Source organism: Drosophila melanogaster, chromosome X (genome assembly GCF_000001215.4).
Source record: "Drosophila melanogaster chromosome X".
Taxonomy (NCBI): Eukaryota; Metazoa; Arthropoda; class Insecta; order Diptera; family Drosophilidae; genus Drosophila; species Drosophila melanogaster.
The window spans coordinates 11925615-11949822 of NC_004354.4; the positions used below are offsets into that span (position 1 = coordinate 11925615).

General features: G+C 38.4%; 2 protein-coding genes across 19 annotated transcripts in view; both read right to left on the reverse strand.

Moving 5' to 3' along the window:
- Window positions 1–809: 809 nt before the first annotated feature.
- On the reverse strand, window positions 810–5236 carry Pdzd8 (PDZ domain containing 8). The gene is made up of 8 exons (NM_132543.2): window positions 4735–5236; window positions 4407–4667; window positions 4098–4290; window positions 2619–3894; window positions 2395–2544; window positions 1708–2340; window positions 1396–1642; window positions 810–1323 (listed from the first exon to the last, which is right to left on the reverse strand). The coding sequence occupies exons 1-8, from the start codon at window positions 4897–4899 to the stop codon at window positions 1135–1137; spliced, it is 3114 nt and encodes a 1037-aa protein (NP_572771.1). The 5' UTR covers window positions 4900–5236; the 3' UTR covers window positions 810–1134.
- A 429-nt stretch (window positions 5237–5665) lies between these two features.
- The window catches only part of cac (cacophony), a 53808-nt gene continuing 35265 nt past the window's right edge, over window positions 5666–24208 (reverse strand). For 12 of the 18 annotated variants that reach the window (NM_206696.6, NM_001370017.1, NM_001370018.1 and 9 more), the window contains 8 exons: window positions 23438–23640; window positions 23014–23222; window positions 14307–14428; window positions 14081–14244; window positions 13307–13507; window positions 11078–11229; window positions 10647–10891; window positions 8091–10581 (listed from right to left, as the gene is read on the reverse strand). In NM_206696.6, coding sequence (NP_996419.1) covers window positions 10431–10581; window positions 10647–10891; window positions 11078–11229; window positions 13307–13507; window positions 14081–14244; window positions 14307–14428; window positions 23014–23222; window positions 23438–23640 — 1447 coding nt within the window. In that variant the 3' untranslated portion in view covers window positions 8091–10430. Of the gene's footprint in view, window positions 10582–10646; window positions 10892–11077; window positions 11230–13306; window positions 13508–14080; window positions 14245–14306; window positions 14429–17488; window positions 17499–18189; window positions 18408–20880; window positions 20941–23013; window positions 23223–23437; window positions 23641–24208 lie in introns of all 18 variants that reach the window. The other 6 variants (NM_001258707.2, NM_001272548.1, NM_001014733.5 and 3 more) reach the window with 6 other exon arrangements.

Genomic DNA, 24208 nt, shown 5'->3' on the forward strand with positions numbered 1-24208 from the left:
CAATTATTCACGATAATGGCCATTTTCAAAGTTGTCAAGGCTATTCTACCCATTATCTTCAATTTGCGGGGAATGAATTCGATCAAAGAGAGCTGCAGAAATCCAAAAAGCCAATTTTAAGTTCTGCTCCCCAAAGCTCCACATTGCACTTTCTTTAAAGTTGGGAAAAGCTTTCGCAACTAAACATTAAACAATATACATTTGGAATACCAAAATACCCTATAGATACGCACATTTTGTAAAATAAACGAATAGATTGATCTTGTTTTTTTTTTAAGAATTAGGAATAAGATATTTTTGTATCTAATCTAAAAGATGGTCATTTCTGAAATTTCCTATCCTTTAGATGAGTATTGCTGCATCAAGAACAAAGTATCTTGTCATCTTAAGAGCAATAGCCCCTGATATAAACACTCATTGCTGCTGCCGCGGAAAAGTGTAAAAGTTCAATATAAATGGAGAAAGTGCGTCGTATATAAATCGTACATATAGAACCGATCTCCTACGCATCCGTCATATGATTTTTCTCTGTTCCGGAATTGTCTGTAGTCTCATTAGATCACTTGGTAGTAAAAACATGCCATTTTGAACTTGACATTTCCACGTTCACGTATCTCATACTTATATGCAGAATGCAGTATGCTAGGAGGCATAGTTTGCATGTAGAGAAAACCAATGCCAAAATATTAAAATCAACGTCAAAAATATTTAATTTAATTTGCACACACGCTCTTTACGTTCTCTATTACATACCGATATACAAACATTTTGCTATAAAATATTAGATGAATATCATACGAAATGTGATAGAACTTGGTTAAAAATGTTTATTTGCCAAAACAAGTTGGAACTCTATGGATGCCATTGATATATCCATTAAGTTTGGGTTAATCCCATATTATGTATGTACAAATCGGTTTCAAAACTGACAAATAAGCGTATTTTGATCGAAACGAATGGCTAAAATTGAAATACAATACTTCTAGTTAAGTATGCCACAACACGAATTAAAAATGCCCATTAGTTCACTAACACATTTCCAGTCTACTACTTAAGATTATGTACGAGTTCACGCGAATACACAAGTATTTAACCATTGACATGTAGCCCATGATCCCAGGATTGCAGCATCATCTACTGCAGCACCACACCCTGGGCATGTTGCAGACCCGTGCACAAGTACAGCATGATGATGCTGAGCGCCTGGACACGCTCATCCGATCTGTCCGATTTCCAGGGCGAGGATTCGGTGGCCTTCTCCGCATCGTTCATCAGCGTATAGCCCTCGGTCTCCGCATCCAGGGCTACTTTCAGTTTCGTTAACTAAACATTGATAGGATCATTATACATATATATATATATACATATATCTATCCAGAAGCCATGCAGACTTACCAACTCGTTTATCTTGGCCACACGCTCATCGGGCGGCAGGGCAGCGTATAGGAGTTTGCTGGTGCTCTTGGCCAGATTCATCAGATCCTCGTTGCGGGTGTGACGAATGATGGGCTCCGTGATGACGATCACCTGCTCGAAGCTGAGCTCCGGACAGTCCAAGGGCAGGGCCTCCAGGTGCTGGGTGACGCTCTCGAAAGGATTCTGCTGCAGAGCAGGAGTCGCCTCTTCCACAATCGACGATTTTCTGTCAGTATTCAAATATGGTATAAAAAAGGCACCCATATTAATTGGTTCTGCATGCGAACTTACCGCGATGGCGTGTGCTGTGGACTGGGAGGCAGGCTCTTGGAGTTCACCTGCTGACCACTGCCAGTTAGCGAGGATACGATGCCGGGAATGTCCAAGTTGCTCGCCTGCCGCTTGATGCCCTGGGCCAGCATCCCGGTGAGGCTGGATCGATGGACATCCAAGCCAGAGGCCGTTGGCGATTGAATTTGCCCCTGATCTCCGCCAGATGCAGCAGACGTCTCATCAAACGGAGTCGCACCCGTGCTGGAATCAACGATCTGTGGATTGTCGGCCTGTGTGATGGTGAACTCCGGTCGGCTGGCCATTGAAGGAGTGGAGGAGGTTGCCGGTATGGAGCCGGTACAGTCAACCGGACCGCAGACGGTGGCCATCTGGCACTTGACTATGCACTTTTTGTGGCAGCACATGGAGCACTCCTGGCACTGCATGGCGTCCTTCAACCAAATTTTCTTGCCGCAGAAGTCGCACTGTGTTGCCCGATGGAAGTGGGTCCTCACAAAGTCGTGTGCCCTTGGAGCGGCAGTGGTGCCACTAGAGGATTCGCCAGATGTGGAGCTGTCTGCCATAGAGCTCGTCAGCTTGAGGAACTGCGACTGATCTTCTGAAGCTACTCGGTCGCCAGCTAAGGGATTTCTGTTGGGAGCATAAGAATTAGTTTAGTCTTTTAATCCGTAACTTGAAGCTTACCTGGCCGGAGACTGGGACTTGGATGTGCTTTTGATGGGAACATCACCCACCGTCAAATTGGGATTGCCCATCCAGGAGAAGCCAAACAGAATGTCGCCAAAGCAGAGGTTCGGATTGAAGCCGGACTGATTGGACAGCGGATGCGTCTTTCTGGGGATCAGTAAATATATATCAAAACAATTGTGCATTCTGGAGTTTCCACTGGTGGTTACTGGCCAACTTACACAGCCTGCAGTGATGCCGGATTGAGACTGATCTGCTTGAGGCACTGGTTCAAACTGGTTTCGGAGCACTCGACGAGAATCTGACCGATCTGGACATTGTTATAACCCAGAAGCACACTCTCGCCGGCGGATTTGCCAAAGACGCAGACGTTGAGGAAGCGACTGGAATTGTCCAACTGGAAGCTGCACACGTCTTCCATGTGGATAAGTGGACTAAATGGACAGTCGATGGTGGAGTGCTGATAGAAGTAGTTGACCGGCTCCTCCACCTCCTCCTTGCCTTTGTCCTTATCCTTGTCCTTATCCTTGTCCTTATCTTTGTCCTTGTCTTTATCTTTATCTTTGTCCTTATCCTTATCCTTGTCCCGATCCTTATCCCCACTCTCTCGACTCATTGTCTTCTTGATAGCCTTGGCAATGAGGTTGGACTTCTTGGGGGAATTGGTTGGTGTTCCGCTCAAACTGGGCTTCACCACCAGGTGCTTGGGTGTCGGATCAGCGGTTGCAGCCTCATCCGTTTCCAACTTCGGTTGGCAGGGATACGAACTTGGCAAATCGCCGATATCCTCGTACTTTTCGAAGTCCTCCAGTATGGCATCGTTGCGAATAATTCCAGGAATAATGCGCTCAATGCGCAGACTAAAGACAGTGGCCTGCAGCGTCTTGACCACCTTGGCGATCTGCTGAATGGTGGTCACCGGCCTGCCTTCGATGGCCACCAGAACGTCGCCGGCCAGCAGGTTGGACTTGCAGGCCGGTGTATTCGGGAGCACGGACTCGATTCGCACCACCTGGCTGCCGCTCTGCTTGAAGACGATTCCAATCTGCTGGTTCTTCGCCTTGTGAATGAACACGTCCAACGAGATGAGCACATTCCGGCTATCCCGCTGACTGGCCTCGATAAACGGCACCGGCGCCAGCGTGATGGTGCAGTACGTCTCACTGGCGCCCGGATAGCCCATCAACCGGGACAGCTCCGCCAGCTTGACGGTGAGCAGGCCATTCGGTTGAATGTCACAGTCGCTCGCGTCCTCCTCCGCCGTCCAGTGGAAGAAGGGCTTGTAGCGCAGCTTGTAGTTGGGCAACGTGTGTTTCCGGCGAACCGCCTTTCGGATCTGGTTTGAGATCAGGTTGGTTATGTTCGACTGCATCTGGCGGCCCTGGTACTTCGACTCGATGTCCAGGATCAGCTCCGGATCGCCCAGGAAACTAATTGACCAGTGCGTGTAGGGCTTTCTCGTGAACTGCAGGCGCGCCATTCCCGAAAGCTGTTTGACTGCAATAAAAGATGTAAATTTAAATAGTAGGGATAAGTAAAATATATATGTACATATATATAAGAACATCATTAAATATTTAAATATTTTTAAATACAGAAAAAACCCATGAATTTGTTTCATTTCCAATGGCTTTTTCAGATTCGTGCAAGGCTGGTGGTAGGAACAATTAAAACCCATTCCCTGTCGCCAACTCACTCACCCCTAAGCGTTATCGATCCCTTCTTGCCCAGCACCATGTCCGCGTCAATGGAAGTTGTGAAATTGCCAACGTAGTTGATGTCCAGCAGAAGGTCGAGATTCTCGATGCGCTGCTCATCCTTGTCCAATTCCACGTTGTGCACCGATAGCGACTTGACGTCCGGAAACTGGTCGCCCAACTCGAGCTCTTTAATCTAAAATAAAATAGATGATTTGTTAGTACACCAATTAACTTTGAAACTAATAAAAGAGTATAATATCACTCTAACCCTTTTATTTTAATCAAAACAAAAAAAAATCTACTTCTCACCGTTAGCTTGTCCAGCAGTTTTCCGGTGGTAGTCTTGGAAATCAGTTCGTCCAGCTCGATGGACAGCTTGCGATAGAACCATTTCCGCACCCGATTGGAGTTCTTGAACTCGTGGAAGAGAAACTGCATGACAAAGTTGAGGGAGACCAGGGCGGAGGCCCGTCGGAGGCTCTCCTGATGGTTCTCGCATCCATTCCCAGCGCCACCACCCAGTCCGGAATTGGATAGCCTCTTCAGGTTCCTGGCCGTCTGCTTGATGTTCTGCGATTGTGGTGAAACCAAGTTGGAAATTGTCAATTGAACAAGGGAATTTACTCCAGCTACTTACCAATGGCAGGGTGTATTTGGCATTCGCCTGCTTCTGCTCCTCGCTTTCGTCGGGCAGATTCGAGAACTTGATGAAGATGAGATACTGCAGCAGGATCATCACCACTCCGCCGATCAACAGAAAGATCAGGCAGAGCAGCAGAATGTTTGAAATGGGTATCTCCATGCTGGCGATGCCTTAAATTCCCAATCTCACTCGAAAATACTGTCTATTCCTCCGGATCGTATTTGCTGGAGGAGCTGCGAGGCTACGATGGGACCAGCTGCGGAGTCCAAAGCTCCACTGGTCACAGTATATCTGATGTCAGTCTTTTCAATTACGTTCTGGATGTGCTCGCATTGTATCACCCTCGGCCAGTAGTTCGTTCGCCGTTCACACGGAGTTTGGATGCATCCGAATCGGAGCTCTTGACCCATCCATTTGGCTGATACCCTAGCCGATTTCGCCAATTTGAGGCTGTTCCCAGCTATCGGTAGCTGTAATCTTACAATTGTTACAACTGATGAATAGGCGACATAAAATCAATATGTATATCCGCAGCACTGGCAGCGCCTTTTTTTTTTTGTGCCGTGGCCACTTCGCAGTGCGCCTGCGCCCGGATCAGCTGGCAACCTTCCTGGGGGTTGATTCGCAGCCAATGCAATCCGGAGACCAGTCATCAGCCGGACCACTTGGAACAGCTGTTCGGAACGGTGCACCCGGGTGCACCCTAGGAATTCCTGATGGCAGGAAGTTTCAATTGCTTTGAGCTAGATAATTTCGAGAGGCGGTGCAGGCTCTTCAAATCCTTAAGGATGCTGGGATCCTTTGGTGGGCTTTCCATGGGCTCATTCATTTGTTCCATTTATAAACTAAAATAGTTGGGCATATATTGAAAAGGTATAAAAATCTACTCAATGCGCAAGTAAAAAACACAAGATGTGCAATTTTTGTGTTATTTTTTTGACATTTATTTTCTTCTTGTTTTTTTTTTGTTTTTATTATGGTATTCCTTTACATTATGTAAAATAAGAAAGTATTAATAGTTTTATTAACAAATTTGTTGAAGGCAGGTATTTATGTTATTATATGTTTATGTATGTATATCTTGTATATAAATTACGAGTCATCTTTATAATTACATAATTATTAAATGTAGTTTAATTATCTCTAGCGTATCTTAGTAATTAATTTAACTGCTTTATTCACTTAGTATATTAAATTAAGATATTTATATTTATATTTATGGTTTCTCTCATATATTTATGTATATGTATTATCATTACAATTTAGCCGTAACAGTTACATTCTTCTAATTTTAAACTAATTTCATTATTATTAATTTTGTTTCCTTTCCTATTCGCGTATCATCCCCTCTCACATCCTATATTTTATATTTCTTGTTGCTTTGTAAAAAAAAGTCAGATCTACTTACATATATGTATTTCCTTTTTATTTTTGCTTGTTTCCGTTCTTATTTTTTGTTAAGTTTTCTTCTTTATTGTTTTTTTTTTTTTTTTGTTTCATGTAACCGCTCACACCAGACAGTAAACAAATCACAAAATATACAGTCGAATCGTTAAGTTAGGGTTCAATGGTTAAATGTTTGCCATTTCAGACAGAAGTAAGCCACCTACGACATGAGTTAAGTTTAACAACACAGGAGCGCGGACCGTTTGGGTCACCTCAATTTTTGGATTTGAATTCAATTTTGAATTTTTTCGAATTGAGGATTGGCTCGGCAGCAGCCTTGTGTGCGCACTTCATCATGGTTGCATGCATATGTATAATGACTCTGAATCTGGATCTTAATCTGGATCGGGCAATGCTTTCCATGGCATCTCCATGTGGCGGGGGAATGCAAGGATCTGTAGCTGGAAGAACAATCGATCGCAGCATTGTGTAACAATATATATTTTGGTTTTAATTTTGTAAGTAAATGGCGGGACATGGTGCCCGAATTGTTCTTCCCCGGAAATATGTGATGTTTCGTGTATCGGATCCCTGCACTTGGCACCTAACCATACAAGTAGGAGTACATAAAGTTGGGCAGAGTTCGCGGTCGGCCAGCTGGGAGCCTTTTTTTTTCGAAGGACGAAGCGAAGATTGTGAGCATTAGAAGCGAATCGAATGGAATCGAGTTGAAATGGTCACGAGCTTGCCAATATTTTAGCTAACTAAATATTTCCTCTATAGGCATCATGAACTGGATAAGCGATACTGAATACTGAATTCATATCAGTGAACTAACTTCATACTTTGTACTCATTTCTATTTTTTTTTCTGTTTTTTGGTTTTGTTTTTTCTTGTATTTTTTTTTATTTATTTTCTTTGGTGTTTTTTTTTTTTTTTTGTATCATTTATCTATATTTTGTTTAGTTTTGGCATCGGGGCAATGATTCAGTAGTAGTAATTGAGCTAATGAGCCCTAAGCTGCCCTTCCAAGAACTCTACTGTTTTGTGGGGGATATCGCTAGTTATAATTCGAATGTTAATGTTAAGCAAGCGGTGCAAAATGAAGGTAAAAAATCGGATCTTAGCCTAGGACTGAGGACTTGAAACATTTGCCACGTGGACAAACTTTTACTGGAAGTAGTCAAAAGTGAACCTCGGAAATACAACGTGCAACGTGTATACAATTAATTAATTAATTAATTAATTCATTGGAGAGTGAACTTTTATATCGGCGATCTTTGTTCTATGTTTTTCCTTAGCGTTGGAGTTCCCATTTTATTTGATACTAGTTATAAACTATTGTATATTTATCTATGTAGGCGTGTATATATATATATATATATATTTGATGTATGTTTGTCAGCATCCGTAATTAAGATAATTATAGAAGAATACGCTTGTCGGTTACCTTTCTCACACTCCACTCTCCATTCTCTTTGTCTAGATTTTAGAAAATCGCCATAAAATCAAAAACCCAGGGTTTTCAAAAAAAAAAATTATTTTTCAAAATTATATCAACAAGACATATGATGACCGTGTCCTGTAAAATAAAAAAATCGTATTCACACAATGATTTTTGCTATTACAAACTAATGGCGAACGAAACCTTCAAATTAAGTATAAAAAAAGGAACTGAAAAATCCGCTTTTGAAACTTGGGAAATTTTCGGAGATTTTTAAAACTTACGGCTCACAGCCAAAGACATTATAAAATGGCGAGTTTCTAAGTTAAATGGCGATCTTGACCTTTTTTGAGTGTATATTTGGGTTAATCGTTTCTAGGTTAGTCGTTTTCCCTATTCAGTATTGCTCAGTTAATATTTAAGTATCGTACACAGCTAAAGTCAGCTCAGTTAAGTTAGTTTAGGGCAAGTGTTTCTGTTTGCTAAATGTTTTTGTTAAAGTTTTTTTTTTTTTCTTTTTACTTTCCGTATGCACTCGACGCTAGTCATCGTCATATTCGTAATGGTAAGTTCATTTGCTGTGTAAATTCGCATTACTGCTCAGCTGCTATAATTATTTACTTAAGTTATGGATTCTTTTCTTTAAATTACAATTATTGTGCGCTCTTCGATATCCCGTCGTCCAACATGTACGATTCGTCTATCTATACACATGATGACTGCATTTTTTTTTGGTAGTGAGTTGGAGGGGCTGTGTGCATGGCTATAGTATATTTGAATACATTACGTTTGGTGTGCCATGAGCTCTGCATTTTTACACATTATACACATTCAATTCAATTCGAGTATGAGGAGTCGGAGGTGTATATATTATATCTACACATGTTTTTGTTTACGTTAAGGATGCTCGATTGTGAGAACAATGACTTGCTTGCTTGTCATTTATAAATACATATGGACATCGAGTTCTTTCAACTGATCGGAAAGTTTGCGAGGAGCTAATTTCAGCATACGAAACGCATTAATAGAAGCATAAACCTCTCGTCGATTGCAGATTACAGAGTAACTATGAAAACAACGTTTCATTCGCTAAGGCAAATATGTATGATAAACAAGCTATTGTAAGTTAGCTAGAGTCTGTATAAACAAATGGCACTGAATGATGCTTACTTTACACAGATACATGCTTTTGGTCATAATTGAGTTATTTGGATCTAGTTTTGGACTTGGATTTGAATTCAATATGCTGGACTTGCCATGTTGCGTGGACTTCTACTAATCGTGGAAAAAAAGTATCCGCTCGAGTATAAATACACAACTGAATGTTAAAACCGTAGAGGACTAAATTGCGCTGAATTTTTGCTAATATTCGCTATAGGGATTCGGTCTGATGAAGGTATTTATAATAGTAGTCGTAGGTAAATATTTTACATACAAAAGAATAAAATAAATAACAATTTCATATCTACAATTATCTGGTATGTACATTGAGTAAATAAATAAATGTCGCATTTAAATACACATAATTGAAGTACTAACTTTTAATATAAACAAGTCAAAAACGCTTGCAGATTACCGTACCGATTCCTCGAGCTAAATTCTAGATAACTTACAATGTATGCGAGTACCTACAATCTTTATTTCCTATATATATATATTTTCGATCTAGATCTATGTGTGTTCTGCTTGAAAAGAGTTCTGTTATCGTTAGCTTCATTTTGATGTGCTCTTCGTCTAGACTTGCCCTTACATTAAAAAAAAAGTACAATACACTTGATCATATTCATATCTAAAATTATGTTGTCTACTCCTATTTCTAAGCAAATAGTAGCTCTAATCTGTTTACAATCTCCCCACGTTTACTCCCAATCCAATTGCGTGGAATAAAATCACTCTCACATTCTTTACACCTCGTTTCAGTTTCAGTTTGAGTTTCAATTAAAGTTGCACTTTTAGTGGATCTGGTTTCTGGTTTCTGGTTTCTAGTTTCTAGATTCTGGATACTAGTTTCTGGACTATGAACTATGGATTGTGGCGTCTGCATAATGGTTGCTCGTTCTTGATCCTATCCTCCTTAGAGCGTATGATACGAATACTGTGGATAGTGCTGGTGATGCTGCTGCAGTGGTGGCTCGTCTTGTAGATCTGGTGTAGTTAGTTCTGGCTGGTGATAATGATGAGCTGGTGCATCGTCCACTCTGTCATTATCAGTTCCTCGTTCGGTATTATAATTAATGTCATTATCTGAATATATCTTTTTAATAGCTAATGGGGACGTTATTGTAATTGGTACGCTTAATATCATTGCTTCAGTTTTAGTTGTCCTTGGTGTTATTGCAGTTGTTCCGGTTTCACTTCTCTTCATAGTTCTAATGAATTCGATATCGGAGTGGGGCGATGTTGCTCTGGTCTCCGGCAATGATGCCATCACTGGGGATCCGTATGGACCCGATTGCCGGTACCATCTGAGCCATCCATCCTGATGCAATTGTTGCTCCTGCTTCTGTTGCGATTGCGGTTGTCGATTCGGGCTTAATTCCTGTAAGCTAACTCCAGCCAATTTGATATCAGATATAGTTGTTCCTAGTTTCGGTGTCGATACGTTCGTGCCATACCTTTGATATAGGTGCTGATCTTGGTGTTGTCGTTGGTTTTGGGTTTGGGTTTGGTGTTGGTGTTGGTGTTGGTGTACTGGTGGACAAAGGTATGGAAGGTTTTGCAGATGTTCGGGTATCTGATAGCTGTGTCGTATCGTATCAAAATTGTGATCTAAGTTTGGTGCTGACAAAGAGGAGCAAATGGCCTGATGCTATACCCAGATCTGATCCTTTCGATTACGCGATCGCAATCAAAGCCTTTGCTAGCACCAATCCTCCTCATCCGAATCGGAGTGTCGAGGGTTCAGACCACTCTTTGGCTTAAAACCGTTTAGAACTGGAGATGGCAGTACACGACCTGTTCGGCCCATAGCCAGCGCTTGTTCAAACGACAGCGGTGCTATATATTCCAGTCTGCGGTACATAAGGACATATATGTATTACTTGAGTGCTCCTAATACTATATAGCACCAACTCACCTTTCTCTTTCGACCTCCCGCTCGCGATCTCTTTCGCGTTCGTACAACTCTCGTTCCCGATCCCGGTACTCGTACCGCAGGTCGTACTCGTGCAGGCGATCGCGATCCCTATCACGATCCCGATCCCTAAGGCGTTCGCGATCCCGCTCGCGTTCTCTACTACTATAGTACATATCCCTTGGATCTCGCAGCAGGTCGCGGTGGTGTGGTAGCGAGTGAACACTGTGGGGCGTTGAGTGGTGTGTCTGTCGGAAAAATTAAACATTATTAATTATGTTAATTCTATATGATTGTTCTATTTGTTTTCCTATGAATATTAGTTCTCATTCTCATTATGAGCAAACAGTCGCTTTGATGCTTGCATATATCCCTCCCACTCGCAGGCAGAGTGAGTCTAGGATATCGGATACCCTCGATCGATAGTCACTTACATGTGTGGGACTGGCATTCAGCTTCGGGAAATTGATATTGGTTGGCTTGAGCTGCAGTGTTGACGGTTTACTGGGAGTCGGAGGAAGGCGTCTTCCGATTCCGGCTCTTCGGGAGGCCAGTGTTGGGTAACTATGCTGTACATGCGTTACACCTGCGGGAAATCGAAAAATTACTTCCCTGTGTGCTGAACAAGTGCAGTTTAGGGCATAAGTCGTTGCAAAAATACTCTGCTATTATGATACTGAACAAAGTGTACCTAAGTCGTTCTTCATTGACATTAACATGGACTTAAAACATACATACAAATATATGAAACATAATATAGAATGGGACATGTTCATTTGGATTAGATTAGGACTAACTATCTAATAACTGAAGACAATCAGACAGACTTTATCGTAACCAGATTTATGTTGAATTTTATTGTGCGACATTTAGTGGGATTTTGTTAAGTCTCAGTAAGGACTATTGAATTCTGAAAGTACAGGTCAAAGTTAGCGTTAAACGATTTATGATTTCATTAGTTATCTCTAAAAATACACATACAAACTTTATAGAAACAAGATTTATTTGACAGGTTCTTTCAAAACTCGAAGTTAATATTTTTTGCACAATTACGATTTAATGGTGATTTTACGATATTGTGTAAAGGATGAACATGTCCCAATCAGAACGTAGTTTACATATTAAACTTTAATGTTGTTTAAAAATTGTTGCTATGCCAAAAATGCATTCACTGTATCTACGTTCATAAGCGTGTGGAATTATTTGAGCACCCTACAGAATTATACAACTTAGAAAAATATGAAACATTAACAACAGTGCTATATATAATGTATTGAGAGAAATATACACAAGTAGTTGGATGATTTGGGGTAATGACCGGTCGGCAGCTAAATTGTTCATGGCAACATGCGTGACTGTTTTGATTTCGATTTGATCTATAGAGATATCAATTATGCAAAAACGAAAAGGATGGATTAAGAAATGGTGCAGAATACTATTGACGCACATTCACAGATAGATAAGATAGATAAATATGCACACACGTCTAGATACTGAAACACCCGAAGGCTGCAACCCAAATTATTCCTCTGGTTATAATATTACATAGACGAGTATGTATGTAGCTCAGTCGATTTCACCGCCCAAAACTGGTACAAAAAACAATACTGGAACATTGCCTGCATATCTGTGGTAGTAACTGGGTGTTTTTTTTTTTGTGTTTTTTTTGGAACAAGAAGCAAGCTTTAAATAGAGATTCTTGGTCAGTGTCTTATCCTGTGCTGGTCAGGCTGACAGAGGTCAATTTTGAACAAAAAAAAAAATTTATATATATATATATATGTTCTACATACTATGGCTTACGAACTTCACCTTCTTTGTGGAATAGACTAGGAAATGATGTTCACTTATCTCACCCCTACACATTGCTGTTCCATAATATATTCACATTTCTCTCACATCGATGCTGTTTTTAAAAAGTGACCAGTACTTGGTGTTCTACTAAGAGTCCGTCGAAAGTAGTCCTGACATAAAAATCGTATATATTTAAACTCCTCTATTGCTATTCAACAGTTCATTTGCCAGAGATTCAGTGTGTTAGTTTAATGACAAGGATGAATATGTCTGTACATGTCAGCACCATACATACGAGATGTGATTATAATATAGGTGGATGTTACGAGGATGGCTTCTAGACAAATGAAAACATAAACGCTGCTAGTGTAACAAGAGTACGAATACGAAATACGAATAGTTGGTCACATAATCATGAGTTCTTCGGTGTGGTAGATCGCAGATCTGAATGAATTTTTGAGAGCTGTGTTTGGATGTATGAAAAGAGTATTTGAACTATTCGATTTGTTGAAGCTTATGGTTGACTGATTGGCTGATTGATTGATTGATTGATTGATTGATTGATTGACTGTTTGTTTTCTGATTGAACGTCTGGGCATGACAATACATGTATACATGTTAAGCATGGTTGGCAACTATGTACGAATACAAGTTAGTTACGAGATACGAGTTACGAGTTAACGATTTACGAGTAAGCATGTCTGATCTTTGATGTTTGTTAAAATTGAGATGGTTGAAGTCGAAATTTGTGTAGAAGAAAATACTAGCATATATAGAAAACAAGTTGAGTAGTTGTTTTTGTTAAATTGTTTAAAGTTGATTTTTGATTGAGCTTGTTGGACTTTAGATAACAAGTGCTAAGGATGTACCCATATCAATCCCATAACCAAGTCTGTCTCGTTCACGCATCTCCTGAAGTCTAGCGGGACTCGGCGATCGTGATCTTTGACATAGACTGGTTGTCCCATATGTGGGATAAGGCAGTTGAGTGCGTTTACTGCGAGACAAATGACCACCATATCGAGAAGGCGAAGGCGAACGGGCCGGACTTGTCGATGCTGACCATGAACCTATATTGTACATATAACAACAATAATAAAAAAAAGTAATAATTAAGGATGTCGGGGCACAACATTTTACGTATTGGATCTTAGCAACATATTTTCTCTTCTCTTCTTTTGTTTTGTTTTGTTTTGTTTTTTTTTTTTTCATTTTGGTTTTTTGCGATTTTCAAATTGCTTTCGAAGAGATAAACGATAAACGACAATAGAGGACCGACTTAACGGAAACGATAAAATTATTATTGAAATATAATATATTTGTATTAAAAGATTTCGTTAATAGCTATGGAATTGTAGACATATATGTATATATGTATATAACTACGGTTCTACAAAATAGATCAAAAATCCCTGGAATGTCCAAGTCCCTTTGTTTTCTGTGTGTGCCCCTTGCAAGCCGATCTCATATGGATACGAAGTGATTAAGGGCAACATCAAGGACAGACAACTCGATAACAGGATAATGTTGACGAATCCCTAACCAGATCATTTGGCTTACAACCAGCACACACACACACACACACGATAGTCAGTTGAAAGTAGTTAATGATTAAATGCCATGGATGTCGAGCCAATAAATACCTCTTGGATACCGCGGATGACTGTTGCCATGCCTAGGATGACGAGTCTCCTTGACCATCTCTACAACATTAGATACGGTATCGGAGAACCCGATATCATGATGTATGTATTGATGGCCACGCCGTCGAGGACTCGGAGATCTGGCCAGTGGAGAGCCATTGTGCCTGCACGATAATAATTAATAAGGAAATTAATTAATCTATTTTTTTGTTTTTAACGTTCTTACCTCAAGCTAGGCGATCGCCGATGGCCATTCATATACGAATGTCCAGGATGTAAATGGCCAGCATCGGCACCGGTAAGCGACTCCTGCGACGGATGTCTCGATGCATCCTGCAGCTCCAGCATCTAGTTGGAAAATGATTGTGGAACGTTTTAGTAAGCCAACTCCATGGTCACCATGAATGCTACCACTCGAAATCAGTCCAAAAAGATTGAGAAGTAGTTCGGGTTACGGGGTTTGGGGAAAACAGGTGGGTGATTTCGATTGGGGTAAACACTTCCAGATGGTCGAATCGATTCTAATTTGGTCAGCATTTCAAAGTTTTTGTGTTTTTGTGTTTTTTTTTTTTTGGTTTGGGACTCCTCTAGACCGATTTCTTGTGGATTCATTCATTGCAAGGATACGTAAGTTTAGGTATATCTGTGTATTTATAAATTTAGAACTATAGTTGTCCAATGCCCCGTAATGGAGCGTTGGCAATAGATATGTATATATGCTTGAACTTGTATATAATGCTACAAAATAAATATACATAGAGACATGTATGCTTACTTTGCGGGATATAGTATTTAGGGGATATACGGTATATAAAAGTAAACAAAAGCAATCATTACTCCACTGCAACAAAATACATATTCAAATGCGTTTTTAATTGTACTAGTTTGTATAGAAAGGTTCTTAAATGCGGGATTATATTGATTTTGTATTTGATAGTTAACCTATTTGAGGGCATGTAACATTTAAGGAATTCCATACACTACTCGGGAGTATACATATACATATATACTTGGTCACTTTCTCTAGATATAATTGGGTTCCTTTGGGGTTCTTTTATTGTATAATCGACTGGATGTCTGCTTATACTTGAGGTTTTTCTGAAAATGATATGACTGCCATATTGCGTTTCTTCTTACGCCAATTGCTTAACATTCGACTACGTTATTGATTTTGGTTTATTGTCCTATATTTATGGTAATATAATGTGGTACAAAAGAAGTGAAATGCAAAATACGAAGGTACAGCTAGTATCAATCGATCTTTGCATCTGGAATGTGAAGATTTAGCCAGATTTCTCTACACGATATATCTACAAGATAAATAGGATAAATAGCTACTCATGCAAGTGATTGTGTTTATAGCGTCTAATTGATAAAGCAGTGATATAATCTCAAGAACAACAAAGCGGAACATTGAAAGCTAAGCAAATATGTATGTAACTATAGGCATGCACTACTTAGTCATAATTCTCTGAATAAATGTGTGGTGTGATGGTGGGTAATGGGTTTTTGGTCAGGTCCTGAGTCCATTTCCAATTGCTCCTCTTTGGGCCGTGGAAAGAGCAGCTTCATCGAGCGCCAATTGATTTAGAATCGAGAAGGCCGACGAACTTACTTACCGTTCACAAACCGTTTCGCATTCGTGATTGGACTGACGATTAACATTCAAATACCAAAATTGTTTACTTATTACATTCAAATCGAATTCGAAAACAATTACTACCTACACATAAAGCCGCCTTTACATGTGTAACTAGAGGGTTAATTCGCTAGAAATCAAGAATCACTTGGACGATTGGGAGAACTTCGCCTCAATTTAGGTCTAAAACCATTATAATACAAGTTACAATTTGTGCGCTAAGTGTGCTGGCTTTAACTCTAAGAGAAAAAGCCATTCTCTAGTTTGTATATAGTGTTGCCCAAAGAGTGACTACAAATTATTTCCTGAGTGAATTTACACTTGCGACCGAGAATTCAAACGTTTTTCATCGCGTGGCTTTATGTGTACGTAGAAAAGTCGATCAGGTCATTTCCGGATCTCACTTCCGATGTCCTACCGGAAATCGGTGACATTGAACGTGACAACAACAAGTGACGTGATTATTCAGTCTGATTGAACCCAAGATTATCGGACTTCGCCCAAATGGCTGTTGTGAGTGGGAACAGAGTTAGAACCGCCAACTTATTTCACATGGCTGGCACGCCTGATGCGAATTGAAATCAACGATTTTCAATTGTTAATTGTTAATGGGGCAGACTTGATCTGTGAGTAGGAAAATTGCAGTTTCTGGTGTAAAATGAAGGTGTCGCAGTATGTCTAGGTCGCAATTGTACTGGAATTGGTGAGTTAATCATACATTGCTGGCATGTTGTACGTGATAACCAAAGATGTTATTACACTTGCCTATGCTTACGCTATATTCCTAAAGGACCTCGCAAACCAGTCGGTGAAACGGGGTCACACAGTCATTGGAATTTGGGCAAAAACGATTGCAAGTCCGCTTTTTGAAACTACAAGTCAACAACTTTGTTTAATTTAATAACTGAATAATGCACAGAGAACCATGACTTAAGTGCCATTTATCAAAAGAGTGCGTTATCGAAATTAAAACCTCGTATCTATCATTGATCAAATATGATTCTCTGTACATTTTCAGCACTGAATTGTGGGATCAGACGGCAAAATCGTACTGCGTTTTAGTGGGGTTGAGTGGGGCTTTGGCCGGAGCCCTTCGGTTTGCTGTTCGTTGCCACTGTTTAACTGCTCAACTTGTCCAATAAACCAACGAACCAAGGAATGCCTAAGTACATGGGCGTACATTTAGTGGTTATAGAAACGATCAAATTACAACATTGAGTACGAGTACGAGTACTAAGCCAAGTTTTGCGTTTCTAATGTTTTTTTTTTTTTTTTTTTTGTTAAATTGCTATGCAACATTTAGGTACGAGTATGTATTGCACTATTGAGTAAACGCAAATTAAAGTTTTATAGTAGGTTGAATACGCAGTACACACATGTCCGCATGTATATATGATGTATGTATGTATTTATATATATATATATATATATATATATTCATATTTATGCATGTGGAGCTATGCTGAGCTATGCACCCGGCAATATCTGGCATATTATATATTCATATTGTACATAGTCATAGATACGTCGTACATGGGCGCGTACAGCTATACATATACTTATGAGTGAGTATGTATGTATTTAAAGGTACTAGTTGATTACTTGACTTAATCGGTTTGTGAACAACATTTATATCGGAAACGGAGTATGGACACAAAGAGTATTCACATAAATTTATATAATACACAATTAATTATTATTTTTGATTAGTAAAATTTGTTGATAATTTCATTTTGGTTTACCGCTTGGAGTTTATCAAACTTATTCACCTTTTTGTTTCTGAAATATTTAAAAATTAGAAGAAAAACAATTTACTTATGTCAATGTTGAAGAATGCACAAAGGCACAAAGATCTTGTAGTTAGTTGCTAATAGTGTTGGTAAGTGTTGTTGTTAGTAGTAATAGTTGTATTTCGATAGTGTTGTGAAGCGAAAGTTATCTTATGCATGTACGTATGTATGTTGAATGTATGCTGTGGTCCTTCACGATCAGCGAGATTACTGACTTATCTTCATGGGAAGATATAGAGATTATATTTGATTTTCGAAAAGCTGTTTTCAAGTCTTGAGATAAAAGTTACTTAAACTTAATACTTCTATTTTTGGCTTTACAACCAAACAGCTGTCTGAAGTGCTGATAATTACGCTTTTAAGATCCTGCAACTTTATAGAGAATGTTTTACGGAATCGCTCGTTGACTTGTTCGTTTAGCTGGGAAAAGGAATTTACAACTGAAGATTATATAGCATACTTTCTTGCGCAAAGCGGAATAGATATTCCGGGAACGAGGTCAGAGCTTAGATCTATGTATGTATTTATAAAGTACAATCGAGTAAAGTAGACCACTCGTCGTCGTCTGGTTTTATGGCTGATGATGATCGAATGAAATGGTGATAATGGCAATGGCGATGATTATATGATACTTTGCACTTTACGGACTATGGTTAAGATTGAAGCTGGTTTTAAATTACCTAACTGATCGCTTTCTGATCGTACTCCGCCGTGCTAGTGTTGCCAAACTGTTGTGTTCGGCATCACCGTTTGCGTGGTGATGGTGCGTGCTGGCTAACAAATGTGTTTGTGAGTTGGCGGCTCCTTCCCCATTCGGCTCGAAACTTATGGAGCCCTGACGCGATCCTCCTTTGTCAAGGGCGGCCATATCGAGGAGGCAGTTAAAGAAAGATTGTTTCTACGGTTTTTTTTTTTTTTTTTGGATTTTGCGATTTTTCGATTGGCAATTGGCAGTCGATTTGGTAGACAGGAAAGTGCAGTGGTTGTAATTCATAGTTTTAATTGCCATTCCGTTGCGTTCCGTTTTGGTATTGGTATTGGTTTCGTTCGTTGTAGTTCGTTTTCATGAATATTTTTCGTGTGTTTTGTTTATATATATATTTTTTTTTTTAAGTTGTATTTGTTTTTAAGTTGTAGAAATACAGATTTCAGATAGTGCAATTCAATTAAATTGTTGTTTATTGTAGACACAGTTGTGGTTAAAGTTGGGTGATTGGTGAATATTTGATGTAGTAACATTGCAACGCATTGGGATTGGTTTTGATTTTGTTTTTGTTTTGGTTTTTGGTTTTTGTTTTTTTTTTTTTTTTTTTGTATAAGCATTGAAAATGGAATGTAAGAATTATTATAGAGTAATTAAAAAGTATAAATAGATTACAGAACAGAAATGATAATCAAAAGTATCGTTATTATCGCATATATGTATGTACATATGCATAGTATATATTTTGGTTTATACATATGTACGATTGTTAATAATGGAGCGTATAGCCCCTGCTTAATATCTTTACATTGAGGTATGGTAGTATATAGCATTTCGAGATGTGTCAAGCTCTATTCGGATTGTGTCGGTATTATGTAGGTTGGTTTAGAGGTGGCAATGTATATAAGAGATGCTTTCGCTTAAGATTTCATAAATAGCTTAAAAGAGAGGCTTGCTTAATATGGTAAAAGCATGCGCAAACATTTTTACAACTCACTATGATTTAAAGAAAATCTAAGAGGTACCGCTATGAGACAAAATTGTTACTATTGTTTTTAATATTATTGTTATTATTATTATGTGCCGATTTAGAGAAATGGTCAACCAAACAAGTGATTAAGAGTTTCATTAAAGTTTTGACTATGAATAACAAAAAAATAAACTATCGTGTTAAAAAAAGAAAAACAAAACTTATACTTGTATGGCATTTAAATGTTTGTGCCAAATTAATAATAATCTCACATGCCCATATGACATTGGAACTATATTTTGAAGTTATTTAATCAACCAGATTATTGTATATTAAACTCTATTGCTATTTCTTTTTTTGAATTTGAAGTTAACAATATTTAATACCAATTTTAAAAATATCTTCGAGTACTTTGCTATTAACTCTTCTAAGTCTCATGTCATAGGGGCATATTAGCATACAAAAATTTGACCGATTTCATTCTTCCATGCTGCTGTTTTTTTTTTTATTAATTTTTTAATTAGTGTCTTAAATTGATGCGATCGCTTGGTTACCTTAAGCATGCCTATTCAGCAGAAAAGATTACAAGAAATTCAGTGGCAATTCGACTTGTAAATGAAAATATTAAATATAGGACATTTGCCTGATACTATCATAAATGGCCTAGTTCATATGATGAATGGTTCCATTGAATCCATATGTCTTTGAATCTAATCAAATTCCAATATGTACACATATTCTAGAGTTCTTTGTATCAAGGGTTAAGTATATATATATTTGGTCGGTATATTAAAATGCAGACTTGCGATTGAGTGCAATTGAGTCCGATTCATACTTACAAAAAAAAAAAAAAACAGTGCTTTACTTTTGTAAAGTGTACAATTAACTAAAGGACAATTACTTCAAATGCATCAACACACAAGGACTTAGACGTTCCACAATGTAAAAATAAATATTAAAATCGTAGATCCCTACAGAATTATATTTTCATCATCATCTTGATCGCAAGACTACTAAAATCTTCAATTGCTCAATATTTATTTTTTTTTTTTTCTATATGAAAATCATATTTACAATCCTTCGTTGAAAGTAAAAGTCCTCTGCTGTCATCGTGTTTGAAAATTGTAACAGACTCAAGAGGACGAAGGACTGGTTTCTATGTCAGAACTTCCATCATCACTTGCGCCATTCCAGCCTAAAAACATAGCTTTTGCCAGGACCTCAGAGGGTCCTTTGGGGAATTAAACAAGCAGGCAACCTATATCAGACCACATGGCATTATCCCTGCAATGTGCACACTCTTCTATGGCTATTAAAGTGTGATTGGACACTAGTGGGTGTGTTAAGCGAAACATGACCATGGCATTGCAGTTGGGTGTTCGTTCATCTACAGCTGGATTATTATTGTATATAGGATATAGGTGTGTTTTCGTATTGGATTTCGGTAATTGGTATTTTGGTTGCACTTTATTTCATTTATATGATGGGTAGGCAGGCTGGTTATGCTGGTTTCCTAGTGATATTATTGCTCTTAGGCGAGTATGCAAAACATGCCACTAGCCGAGAATGGTGAAACATTTGATTGTACAAAAGTAGTAGACGCAAAACATGTGGTAGAGGAGGAGCTGCATATTTAAAAGGCGAAAGTAAAACCAAGCGAAAGATAGATAGGTATATATATGGAAATATATTATATACCGGCTCCTCGACTGCCGTTGGGCTATATTTATGCTCATCATCGTGCTCCAGCTTCTTCCGCTATCATAGACCATCGATGTAATTTACATTTTACATCGTCCAATTATCATTTCACGTTCAGTGAACGTGGGAACCAAATGTCAATTATGCATTTTTTTTTTTTAAGTATCAATTTTGAGTTGTCAATTGATCGTTTGTGTGTTGTGCACAAAAACAGGATAACAGATAAAACATTTGAATTAATTATTTCCATACGAGTGTGTTTTTTGGCCACATGGATTCGCTTTGTTGGGTAATTTCATAGAATTAAGTATTTCTTTTTTTTTTTTTTGTAAACAATTTATTATAAAAGCGAATCCGAAAGTGGTAAGATTTAGAGAGAAAAGTGGATGTGTTGGGATGTTTCTTGACCCTCTAGTAATACGACTAATTAATGTTATATATGATATTAAATGTTTCCAGATTTTCTCTTGTGTTGACGTTGTGTAAAAACAAATGGCAAATCTCTAGAAATATCTAAGTATCAATACATACAGTTTTTATGTAACATTGTCAACTCTGTTTTTATTTTGTTTGTCGTATCTACTTAGAACGAACATACAATCGCAAACTGGAGAATCAAAATACGAACTTCTCAACTCTACCGATATATATGTTGGTATATATATATATAAATTTGAGTATGTAGTTACTTAAAGTTACTCTCGACTTCTACTGAACGGTTTTCCATTGCTCATTATACGAGTTAAGTTTAACCGTAATCCCTATTGGGTTGCAATATTTTCAGCTATCGATTTTGGATCGAGAAGGCGAAAACTATGCATCCCACATAGTGACAGATCCAAGAGTTCTTATATCTAATATCTGAATGGAATCATAGTTTATTTCAACTTTTTCGGTAATTTTCCTCTGGATCCGCCTCTTTTAATCCCACATGCCTGCCCGTAGATAATTTCAAATTTTCATATTTTTGAGAAATATTTGGGATCGAATCTGATCGGGCCTGATTTAGCCAAATAATGGGCAGTTGCGTGTACACATACTTTATAATATATGTACGCAACTATGTGGTTATATATGTAAATGCGATTGTGTAGTTCTAAGTTTCGTGTATTTGAGTCACATACAAACGGGCATGTATGTGCGAAATATATAGGGTATTGTATATACAAATGTGATAAACATGAGGTTGCATATAAAATTAATTATATACCTCCTTCCAGTTCTGCATATTTTCATTTAATTTGTTTACGTTTTTTTTTTTGTAATTTAAATTGTTGTTTATGAAAGAGTTCATATTCAGTCGTATGAGAAGAGAAATCATAATATCACATATTTATTCCATGGTATATAGATTTTATAGAATATATTTTGTAGTTTGTGTAGTTTCGTTTCAAAATGTAGGTTGTTTTGGGGTGAAAAGACATTTTATCTTTGCTCTTAAGCGGAAAATCGCCCTAAAATATTTAATACCCCTGAAGTTGAGGAGCTCAGAATACATAAAACTATAGTCAAATACTTGTTATTTAAAAACCATATTTTGTAATATATAGTAAGTTTCTGTGTTATATACATAAACGTTCCGACGATGCGGATTATAAAACCTTTTATTCAAATAAAGTATATTTTTTGAACAGCTAAAACTGAAAAGCTGATAACACTTTAGGTTTATATCTATTCTTGATATATTGTATATATGTACATAGCTTAGGAAAGTTGAAAGTTGTGACGCTTTTTTGTAATTCAGGGCGATTTTTTTTAGAGTGCAGTGAGCTTAAAGTGCTTAGAATTTGCAAAAGACTGATAGATAGATAGTTGACTTATATAAATCCCTAATCCTGGCAGGACATTGGCTAAATGTAAACTTAGACTTATCATTACATTAAAGAGGACGAATCGACTCCAAATAAATCTGCCTATATTTCGGGCCTTGCTGATGCCTAAGGATTCCTAACGAGTCGAACCTTAAGTGGCTACCATAAAACTGGGTAATATCTCGACTGGGCGAGTCAGTCCCGGGTAACACGGTGGTCTGACCACCGAATATCGACTCATCTTCGACTCTACGCAACTGGAGTTGTGCGGTAGTTTGTGTTTAAGGGGCTGAATAAATGGTTATCTTGAGTGGCTTACCGGCATTCCCGAATCGAGTTGGCCAAACCGCGTGCTACGCCAGGACTCCAGGATGAGGAAACCTGCATAGATTTTACCCACTGACAGTTTGCCCTTGTTGAGCTGATCGCTGGGCGGCACCAGCAGGTTTAGCATCTTCTTCGCCTGCAATGGCCAGATGTTCGTGATGGTCTCCCGCAGTTCCATGTCCGCCTGGTCCATCTCCTCAGCTGATGGTTAGATGAATATGATTAGTATAGAACATTATATTGATACCATTAAGAACATAAACCCAAATTACACAACAGAAGTGCTGTGTTTTGAGGTAAAATCTATAAATTCTAAACATGCCATTTTGTTTCTTTAAAATTGATATACTACTATATAATAATCGAAGTGATACATGCTATGTAATTATACATTGACTATCAGTAGAAATACATACGCGCTCTCATTTTGATGCTGAGATTCTCACGAATCAAAGCGAATAACGTTGTCGTGAACTGAACTCTCAATTCATCGTCCAATGGCATATTCATTCTAATCAGTTTCTTGTATGCCAGTCGGTTGGGACACTTGTTGCCAAAACCCAACGGTGGATCCATGTTCTTCAGCATGTCGTACATTTCCGTGTAGTGTATTTTTCCACTAGTTATCCGGGGAACACAACAAAAGTTAGTTGCTTAGTTGGTTAGTGTACCTTAACTCGGGGAACTTGTTCCGAAACAAAGATCATATCTATAGTCGAGTGTGTACGGACTATGATTCACCCAGCACTCACATTTCAACTTGCTATTCGTGAAATGTGAATACCGGGCATTAACAGTGTAGATAATCGTTTAAATCGGGTTATATCGGACATAATTTGAATCTCAGACTCTGGTTTATTTCATGCGAGGAAAAAAGTAAAGAAAAATTAAGTACACGGCATTGCATTTTACCCCCAATCCTTTGGCATTTTCCGATTTGTTAGATCTTAAGGACTTAAGCTCAACTTGTGCACAAAGCCGCTCGGGAGCGATGTCAACCAACGAGTATGAATCAAATACGACCAAATAATAATCGTTTAATATAGAAAGACAGCCGAGATTGGCTTAAATTTCTCCTGCTCGAATGACAGAAATCGAGGGAAATCAAAGTGAAATCATAGGATAAGAACATAAAATCTAATTTTGGAGTGTTTGGTGGGGGAAATGGCATGTGGCATGTGGCATGT